This window comes from Mus pahari, chromosome 9 (genome assembly GCF_900095145.1).
Source record: "Mus pahari chromosome 9, PAHARI_EIJ_v1.1, whole genome shotgun sequence".
NCBI lineage: Eukaryota > Metazoa > Chordata > Mammalia > Rodentia > Muridae > Mus > Mus pahari.
The window spans coordinates 18291670-18302767 of NC_034598.1; the positions used below are offsets into that span (position 1 = coordinate 18291670).

An 11098-nucleotide genomic window follows, 5' to 3' on the forward strand; every position below is an offset into this window, starting at 1 on the left:
GAGTTCCAGGACAGCCAGGACTGCACAGAGAAACTCTCTCTTGAACCTCCCCCCACGCAAAAAAAAATTGTTTTCTTCTGTTGTACAATTAAAGGGTCTCAGATGCTATATTTTGTACGGTGTATACAGACTTAAAGCATGACAAAAGTTTTCAGTTCCCATTTCTGTATCTGTATTCCTTTGTACTGTTAAGACTAACTTTCAGTTAGTCTTTAAGCCTAATCCACACTCTTCATTTATCATCCCCCACAGCTCATTGTCTAAGACCACTATCTATCAATGGCTATCAGCATTTCCCGGTCATTGATTTTTCTCTCTATTCACTGTCGACTTACTGTTTACTTCCCAGATTGTCAGTCTTCACAGATCAAACACAAACTCCCACTCATTAACCTCCTTCACTGTGTTTCTAATAGATTACTTCTCTAAGACCCTCCCCGAACAGGTACATTGCTAAATACTTTTTCTTTTCTATGTACAATGTTTAGAATACACGAATGCACTGACAGAACTATTTATGAGACTTGCTTTGTAGCCCAGGCTCACTATTCTTCTGCCTCAGCCTCTTATGTGCTGGAACTGTGAGTGTGTACCACTATTCCCAGCTATCTTCATTTTATGGGGAGAAAACAAGACAAAACAAAAAGAAAAATGAAGTGTATTTTTTCTGTTCTACTTTAACACCTGCATTCAACATGTTTCAGAATAAACAATTTTGAAAGAGCTATGTATGCATTAAAAATATCCTTAAAGTATTTTTTAACCTAAGAAGTGTTTTTTTATTTTTGTAAAGCTTTCTGTTAACTGCTTAGCTAGTCAGTTTATGGTCAGACTATGAGCCAAATCAGGCCTGATATGGTAATTTCTTTTCTGGACTTAAATTTTCTATGGATAATAGGTTATTCAGAATATTATCTCTGAGCTTCCTTCTCATGCGGATATCCTGTGACACTAATTAAAATTCGTCAAATGTCAGAAACAAGAGTTAAGTCCTCCACTTAACACATCAGGAACACTCACTTAAAAGCAATTTCTACAGAGTTCTTCATGGTGCCTTTAGTGATAATGGCTCCAAAAATATAATTTCAGAGTAGAGGCCAATTATTTTTTCTCTTTGATTTTTAATAGATCAGTAAAAGTCAATAATCATTTGTGTTTCCTGTAGTTTTTCCTTTTTTAAAAAAATTTTTTTCAACAATGGCAATACTGACATTCTGGTCTGTAAACATTTTTCCCAATGGGTGACATTTGTCCCTATAGGGTGTTTAGCTGGAGCATCTTTGCCTATTACCCACTAGAAGCCAATAATACTGTCCCTTCCCCTATAGTTTCATGACAATCAGAAATGTTTTACTTTGCAGGCTGCCCCAGGAAGGGCCTATGCTATTGCTCTTGATTCTGGTCATAACTTAAAGACAGCTTTCACACTGTGCCCAGAGCCCTTGAAATCCTGTAAACAAAGAAGGAGGAACTCTTTGCAGCAGGAATCCACTTAGGTGACAACTACCTTGATTTCCACACAGAGCAGCCACATCTATAAAGGAAAAGTGATGGTACCTACATCAGATATCTGAATAGGACCTGGGAGAAGCTACTGCTGCTGGAAGCTCAAACCATTGTTGCCAATGAGAACTCTGCCAGTGTCAGACTCATCTCGACTCTATTTCAGTGAGCTTTATTGAAATATACTGACTGCCACTGGAGTCATTCCTGTTGCTGGTAGCTTCATTCCTAGGTCCTTCATTAACCTTATTCAAGCAACTTTTCAGGTCACATGTCTTCTAGTAGTGACAGGTCCCAAGCTGGACCAGCAACCCCTCACAGAGGCATCTTTTGTACATAGATTCTCCTCTGCAATGTGAATATGGACATTTCATGCAGCAGAAGAGATCCCTCAGCTGCAGTGATCCAGTGAGTAATGGCTTGGGACTTTCCGTGATGCACAGTGCCATCTTCTGTAAGCACGCCTGAGAAGTCATACCCAATGCAGGTGAGAAGGAAAGGGAAGGGATTGTTGAAAAGGCTGTGGTCAGGGAGAAAGGCCAGGGTGTAGGGCCTGTGGCAGCTCCTGAATTTGCTGTGGCTCATCCCGAGGTGGAAGACAGATCTGAAGACGTGTAAGTGGCTGCTGGGCCTGTTCAGGAAAACTGGAGGGCTAAGGCACTGTCTGGGCTCGGGGACTGACTACTGAGCACTGGTCTGTAACTAACTCTCACTGCTCAGGCAGTGCTCACTAGGTGACTTGGAACAACTTAGTCTTAAAATAAAAATACTTTCTGTGGAGGAGAGTAAAGATAATATAAGTCAGGAAGGAATCTGGTGTAAGAAGCTGAACCAAAACCTAGTCCAAGCCCATTTCAAATCTGGAGACGGTTAGTTCCTTGAGACTGTGCTGAAAAGATTAAAACCTCGATTTTGGTCTGCATATTGAATAGAGCCGTTGGGTAAATCATTGTGTTTCCGTGCTTGAGAAATACATCATATTCCTTCATCAGCATTTCCTCCCTCCATCCCCCAGGAAACCTGGTGAAAACATCAGAAGTGCTCAGAATGAACCACATGCCTTATTCTTGTTCTTAGGCACTCCCGTTCAATGACCAGAAACCTGAGCCATGTATGGCTAGCCCTTGGGCAGCATGCAGAAGCTCCAGATATCGGTAGAAAGGAGCTGAGCAGCAGGGGACTTCCTGCAGCAAATTGTTTTTCTTTTTGACAGGGTTTTCCTATATAGAATAGACTTGCCTAGAACTCTCGCCTATTGCCTCAGTCTCCTGAGTTGAGATTATGGTGCTCCACCATACCAGGTCTATAGCTACTTCATAGCACAATAAATACTGAAAGGAGCCTTCAACCTCCAGATTAGGTACTACAAAATGTGAAAGTAATTTAAAGTCATCTGTTTAGCAACATCCAGCAGCACATAAAAGGTGCAGTGAGCATTTCTCTTGTCTTTTCAAAGACTAAGCGTAGAAAGGGGCTAGAAAAATAATGTTTAACTTTGTGATATGACTAAAGATGACTTCCCTGCCTCCTTGCTATCTTTTGTTTTCAAAGTTTTATTACATTTTGCTGTGGGGAGGGAGGGGAGGGAAGGAGGGGGAAGGGAGGGCACTTGGAGGTCAGAGGGCAGCTTTTGAAAATCAATTCTCGCCTATGGTCTCAGGTATTGAACTCAGATCATCAGGGTTGCAGGCAACTGCCTTTACCCAAAGAGCCACCTTGATTGCCCTTTTTTATTTTCTTCCAGATTATTAAAATCAGTTATACACTTTTTGCTTTGAAAACTTAAAAAGTAACTGTTATTAGACAAAAGCAATAAGGTATTTAAAGGCATAACGTTGATGGAAAACATTTTATCATTCTTAGTCTCTGATAGAATAAAACCTAGTATATAGAAAAACAAATCAGAAAGACACACAGTACCAGGACCTGAAAGTCAAATCAGTGGTTATTAAGTCAACGAAACTGGTTTCAAATGGCAGTCGTGTCATCTGAGCTGAGGGTCGGTCGCTGGAGGAGCTTTTCTACGGCAAAGACTTGCTTTGGAGCACTTTGGAGGCTTGGCAGCGTAACAGAGCTCAGTTCTCTGTTGAACACTTCCAAAGGCCCCAGCTCCGATACCCCGTGTAGGACACAAAGCTACGACAAGACAACCAACCTGGATAAAATGATCCTCTACACTTATATCTTTACAAGGTTTCACAACCAGCAAATCTCTGTGAAGAAAATAAAGAGCCTGTGTACCATTGTTGTGCGAAGTCAAATAGAGTCACTAAGTGTTTTGTTTTCAATAGACTTAACATTTTTGAATAAGAAAGATATTTTCCCAAAGCGGTATGTTTGGGTGAAGTAAGAGGTAGATAAACTAAGCTCCTTATCTGTGGTTCTAAATATTTCTCATTGCAACCCATTGTTTTATCTAGCAATAAAATGTCACCGAAACGGTAACAAATATCGAACCTGCCTGTTTCCTCTTAATAATTAATGTGAGAAGAAAACACCTGCTGGCTTAGGTCCTGCAAAAATGGTTTTAATATAGGGTCACAGAAAATGCCAAGGTTTTATGGCCCACTATAAAACTGCTCTTTGTCTTTTTCCACTAATTCCTTAGTGTCACATTTAACAAAACTGAGGAAACTACAGACAATAGAAGTGTTTGCAGTTTAGACTTGCGAGCCATAAATAACACAGGGTTTTGTTCACCTAGAGATATTAAGGCAGCTTATCAATGTTTACGCCCTTCTTCTTTGTAATGATTGCTAACCCAGACAAATGGAACCGATGGAGTTCCCCCCAACCCCCTGTCTTCTCACAAGGACAGAGTACACATTCGAAAGATTCTGTTATCAGAGTCCGTGGTATAAAACGTAAGGCGCCACCTAAATAGTTGCTTGCTACCTGCAAACCTCTGTGTTGGACGATGCACCTGCTTTGGGCTTTTCTTCTTGGGCTCTCTCTTACTGATAGCCTCAGTGCACACTGTCCAGGACGATGCAGCTGTGATTCTATGCAGTCTGTACAATGCTACAGGCTCATGGAACTCCCATCAGGCATTCCTTCCACCACCAAGAGACTCTACATTAGCCACAGCAGAATCCAGCACCTTCAGGTAATCATGTCATTCTCTATCGGCGTTGTTACAGTTTTATTCTTGGGGCAGGGTGTGGGATGAGTGTGGGGGTTTTTTAATTTAAATCATTCTAACTGAAAAGTGCTAATTCTCGAGTTAAGCTGATGTACTACCTGCTTGCTGGACATCAGTGGGATGCTCTGTGCCTCTGAATATGTCTTTTTGAGAACTAGCCACATACACCTTGCCCTGAAAGTCAGGATTTTGATTCAATTTTTATTCAACAATTGAGAAACTAAGCTGTGACAAAGTACTCAAGAAGTATAAGCTCTTTCTTAAGGAGCACAATTGCTCTGCTTGGCAAACAAGTCATACCAAACAAAAAGCTTTTATTTTACCCCATAGGTAGTAGAATAGAGTGTCATAAGAGGATAAGGTGAACTGGCAGAGCTAACTCATTCATACAAATCCACATCCAGTCAGGTGCCTGATCTTGGAAACTTAGATGGAGATATGCGGTTTTAAATTTGTCAAACTGTGACTGGCAGTCCTCAGAACTTGAGATATGCCTTGAATTACAACCTCAGTTATCTTGCTTCCATATCCAGAGGACACTCACAACAGTACTACAGAGTCTTCTGATGTTTACAAGTTAAAAGAAATTGACTTTTGATTTCTGGTGTTTTGGAAGGAAGCAGGAGACAAAGGTCCCCTCTAGTTAGTTACACAACCATCTTAAACAAGCTACTACCAGATCTCTGTGCCTCATTTTTAGTAGCCTTGATGATGTGTGAAGGCTGCAATGGATAAGTCCTCTTCTAGATAGAAAGGTCTGTGGCAGTTCTGTTTTCCCTTCAGTTTTCACTGCTATTGGCTCAGAGGTCCAAGCCCCGAGATAAGGAACTAGCTCTCTGAAAACTCGGGAGCTAGCCTCTCTCTGAGAAGGTTTATGTTACACTATCTCCCCTCCAAATAGAGGCACCCATGCACATTCATTTGGTTAAGAATTTTTCACTGGAGTGTCTTCGTTTAACATAAATGGCATGGTGTTACTATTGAGGTTCAACAAGTACAATCGTCCCCTCCGTTTGCTTTTCTCTTCTACTCTAATGGTACCTAATACCAGAAAGCAAATCTGACCTTGCCTGTTTGGTCTTAGCATTTAAACAAGCCAGCTGGGTAAATGGGAGACACTTAAATATTTGTTCTGGGACCTGAGCTGCCTGCAGACTCTGGTAATAATCCTATCCTGCTACTTTGTTGTGAATTGATGATTTGTCAAATTCCATTATTGAATGAGTCATTTGTCACCTGTTCGGGCTTATTGAACAGTAGTATTGCCATTTCCATGACTTTAACTCTGTCATTTTTCTCTTAGAAGGACAGGTCATGTCAGAAAGATTGGTGAAAGAGGTTGTTTTGTTGAAGACACAAAAACCTCCAAGGGTCGTAATTTCACTTGTATACAGTGGACACAGTGCATATTCTATAGTGAATACAAGATCTATTCCACGTTTTTTAGTTTAGACTTAACAGAACTAGTGTCCATATGTAAAGAAAACTATCTTTGAGTAAATCCTCAGATTATTAGTAACACAAGTTTTATATGATTTAATTATAAACACTAATATGTAATAGCACTTTAATGGATTTATGACTTGTTCTTGAAATTGAACTGTTTAGGACTATGTCATTGAATGTCATGTTTGAGATTCAGGATAAAAGTCTAAAAATTGTGCTTCTGCCTTTAGGATAAAAAGATTTTTAAATCAGATTTGCCTGTAAAAATTCCTACTTCTCTGAGATTCGTATTTTTGGTAATCTTTCTTTCTCAATACTATGTGTCTGGCTTCTTCCCTATCAGCTCATTGCCTTCCCTTCCATTCTAAGTCCTGGATCTTCTTGGGTATCTTTGGTCTTTACATGGATGCTGAGTCTAGTGTCCCAGTCTCATGCCTTCTTGTTCTCAAAAACGCATCTCTCTTCAATTCCACTTTAGTTCAGCCATCTTAGTTATATCTCTTGGGTCTATGAAAATCATGTCTCGTACCTCCGGTTACCACTGTGACCTTCTCCACTCTGAAAACTTTGACCACTTCTCTGTTTAGCTGCCTCTCTTTCTAACGTGTGAAGACATGGAGTCCTAGGTTTACAAAGCCTGTTCTCCCAGATTCTTAGTTTATTTCCTGTCTCCCCTCTTTCTCTACCCCTTCCCTCTCTATCCCACATTTGATTATCTAAACACCCTTCCAGAAAATCCTCAATGTTAAAGGAGGGTGCTAATTCTCCTGTTTCTCCTATACCTAGATAAGTGGGTGCTGCTGTCACACAACAAGATGGTTTGGAGCTGCCCTGAAGATGAGGTCTCCAGCTTCATCTGCATCTTGCTCATCCCTTTCTCCTTTCTGCTCAGGTTCTCTGCCTTCATTCACACTCTTCCACAGTTTGCATTTGCTAGTCATTCTGCTACCTCATTCTCAACAGATGGCTGGCCTTCCATTGTGCTGACAGATCACAACAAAACTCTTGTCTTCATTCCTGATCCTTCTCACCTCTCCCCAGGCTTCACTTTGGTGTTCTCCACCCCCACATCAGCAGGAGTCATTGCTCCCTAGCCCTTTGTTCTAAGCCACACACTTGCTCCTTGTGTTACAATAGCAAAGTTCCCATATTTCCACCCCTCTTCTCCCTAGGACCCCTGTGATTTTTCTAAACTCTGCCTGCATCAGCTTTCACCTCTTGTCTATTGTTTAATTCACTGCTGTCTGACTCCTTCCCATTCCATACAACTAAAATTCTAAATCCCAGCTGCGCACTTCCAGTTTCCAGAAATTTGTGTTCTCTGGCTCTCAGTGAAGCCACACATGGTTACACACACACACACACACACACACACACACACACACACACACACACTCATGACTCTCCATTTTATCCTTTTGCTCATTTATTTTTCTCCACAGTTCTTCCTTCCCTTCGTCCCTTTTGGAGTTTCTCAGTAAGTCTTAAACAATGTTCTTAAGTGACCTCAGTGTCTGTCAGTAATGACGGCTCCTCTACCCAAATTTTTAATACAGCACTCCCCCCATGTTTCATATTTAGTCAGATGCCATTAGGTTTCTTCACTTATGTACAAAGAAGGATCTCAAAATCATATGCTTCAAACTGAATTCAGCCTTCCTTCCTGTACTTACAGTCTTCTGTGATTGGCTTCTTTCAATTAACAGAATATCCTCAAGGTTTATCCCTACTGTAGCCTATGTCAGAATTTCCGTCCTTTAAAAGCCTATCTGGATATATATATATATATATATAGTATATGTATACATATGATGGGTTGTTATTCACTGTAGTCATTGGACAGTTGTATTGTTTCTTTATTTTGTCTATTGTGAGCAAAGAAGTTTTTATATGGACCTAGATTGCCCCCCCCCTTTTTGATATCTATCTATATAGGAAGAATTTTTTTTCTTGAAATGGGGACTCTACCAGCATTTTGAGGAGCTGTTGTCCTATTTTCCACAGTGGATACACAATTTTGCATTCCTGTAGCAAATTTGGCACTTTCAATTTCTCTATATCCTCATCAACATTCTCTCTCTCTCTCTCTCTCTCTCTCTCTCTCTCTCTCTCTCTCCCTCTCTCTCTCCCTCCCTCTCTCCCTCCCTCCCTCTCTCCCTTCCTGTCTCCCTGTCTCTCTTGCAGCTATCTTAATGGGTTGCAGGCAGTATCTCACTGCAGTTTTGATTTGTGTTTCCCCATTGGTTAATGACATTGAACTTTTTTATTGTTTTTTTCTTTTTCCATTTGCTTGCTGGTCATTTGTATTTTTTTTTTTTTTGGAAAGGCAGAAATGCAGATGCTTTGTTTATTTTTAATTAGGGTTATTTGTATCCTAATTATCACATTGTAAGCATTCCTTAGATATCCCAAATACAGGTCTCTTATTAGAGATATTACTTGTAAATGTTTTCTCCCCATATGTGGGATTATTATTCAACACACAGAATTTTTTAGCTTTAAATGAGTCTGGTTTCTCTCTCTCTCTCTCTCTCTCTCTCTCTCTCTCTCTCTCTCTCTCTCTCTCTCTGTGTGTGTGTATGTGTGTGTGTCTGATTCATTTGTGCCTCCAGCCTCATATCTAAGATGGATCACCTAAATCACGGTCATAAGTATTTATACCTATAAGTTTCTCTGGGAGTTTAAAGCTTTGGCTTTTACATTTTGGTCTACAATCTATATCCAGTTAATTATTTTTACATGTGGTATGAGAAAGGAGTCCTTTGTACTCTTAATTCCTCATCCTTCTCTATCACTATTCAGTAACTCATGTTTACTTTCAAGCTACATTAAAGTACTTGACTGTACTGAATGAAAGGCATGAAAAGCATGTGATGTCAAATTACCACGTAGACACTGCCAGGGCACCAAGTTCACTCCTGTTTGCGGGGTAAAGAAGCATGTGATACCAAAGTATCACGTGGACACTGCCAGGGCACCAAGTTCACTACTGTTTTCAGGGTGAAGATTCAGTTCAGTTCTTTGTGTCCACATCTGCAAAGCAGAGCTAAATTCACCTCACTATTGCCAGTCAATACAAGTCTACAAGCCCAAATGATGGATTCTCTTCTATGGCAGGGGTCAAATGTGAATACACTTAGGTTAGTAAATTTAAATTATTCTAACATACACTAGTGCATATGTGTGTGTGCATGTGTGTGTAAGAGAAGTTATATTGATTCTTTTTAATTTTTATTTTATTTTTAATTTATTGTTTATACTCCATATTCCATTCCTTGCCACCCATCCACCCTCCTACTGCTCCACATCCCACACTTCTTCCCCACCCCATCTCCACATGGATTCCCCCACCCCGCACCCAACCTTACCTCTAATCTCCCTGGGGCCTCCAGTCTCCTGAGGGTTAGGTGCATCATCTCTGAATGAACACAGACCTGAAAATACTCTACTGTATGTGTGTTGGGGGTCCAGATTAATTGAGACTGCTGGTCTTCCTACAGGATTGCCCATCTCCTCAGCTTCTTTCAGCCTTCCCTAATTCAACAACAGGGGTCAGCAGCTTCTGTCCATTGGGTGGGTGCAAATATCTGCATCTGACTCTTTCAGCTGCTTGTTGGGTCTTTTGGAGGGCAGTCATGCTAGGTCCCTTTTTGTGAGCACTCCATGGCCTCAGTAATAGTGTCAGGCCTTGGGACCTCTTCTTGAGCTGGATCCCATTTTGGGCCTGTCACTGGACCTTCTTTTCTTCAGGCTCCTCTCCATTTCTATCCCTGTAATTCTTTCAGACAGAAACAATTATGGGTCAGAGATGTGACCGTGGGATTTTTTATTATCTTTCCATATTTCCCCAAAGCTTTAAACAGTTTATAGAGAGTGAATGTTCCTTTCCTAATCAGAGAGGAACGTCACAATCGCATTAGAAACTACTTGCTGTTGCTTCAAACAAGTCAGAAGTCATCTCTTTCTGGGGTTGGCTGTTTTGTCATTGTCATCTATTGGACCGATAAAGAGTCGGAGATGAGTTGCGTGTGGGTCCCTGATATTTGGACCCCAGCCTGTCCCAGACAGAAACCAGAAGCAAAGTCTCTGGGAAAGGCAGTGGGAGCAAACCTGCTGCACACGCCACTTGCTTTGTCTTATTGAGAAACCTGAATGAGCTGCCCACCATGCCTATGCTAACTCTAGGCCAAATGCATCTCTTTCCACCTTTGTGAGCACATCCTTGCTGAGGTCATGGGCAGGGGAAATCCAGTCTGGCAGATTCAGTTTTCCCACTGTCAGCTCAGCAAACCCATCCCCAGTGTTCAAAATCAGTGAACATCTTCTTTACTGTGGGTAACAGTAGAATTTTACATACCCTCCTTAAATGTATGTTACAGCCATAAGGTTCATAGAAATATATACTTGAATGAGAAACGTATTCTGGTTACTTTTCTACTTGCTGGCAACATATGGTGGGGCAGGCAATTTATTATTTCATTTTATTCATTTGTTTGTTTTGAGAAAGGGTTTCTTGTCGCGCCCACCTCTTCAGCAAGGAAGACGCAACACAGGAACTCTTCCTTAAGCAGTGTATTCGGGAAACTTGAATATTCTTCTTCTGACTTCTGACCTTTCTGACTGACTTGATTCTTCTCGGGGAACGCCTGTCCCGCACTTAAGTACTCTCAACCACACCAATCCCAGGGAGCCACGTGGGCAAAGCGGATAGGTACACGCACACGGAAGCAAGCCAGATCATAAGCCTTAGCGCTCACCCTCCGCGGCACACACAGCTCTCCACAGTTTCTCTATGTAGACCTGGATGTCCTGGAACTCAGGACAGGCTGGCCTCAAACGCACAGAAATCCACCTGCCTCTGCCTTCCTAGTGCTGGGATTAAAGACATGCACCACCATCACCTGGAAATTTCAATTTCTTTCTTTCTTTCTTTCTTTCTTTCTTTCTTTCTTTCTTTCTTTCTTTCTTTCTTTCTTTCTTTCTTTCTTTCTTTCTTTCTTTCTTTCT

General features: G+C 41.1%; 1 protein-coding gene across 1 annotated transcript in view; it reads left to right on the forward strand.

Annotated features, from left to right (window-relative positions):
* Positions 1-4394: 4394 nt before the first annotated feature.
* Positions 4395-11098, forward strand: part of LOC110327065 (nephrocan) — a 14299-nt gene continuing 7595 nt past the window's right edge. Inside the window, exon 1 of the mRNA XM_021205778.1 lies at positions 4395-4609. Coding sequence (XP_021061437.1) covers positions 4421-4609 — 189 coding nt within the window. The 5' untranslated portion in view covers positions 4395-4420. The remainder of the gene's footprint in view (positions 4610-11098) is intronic.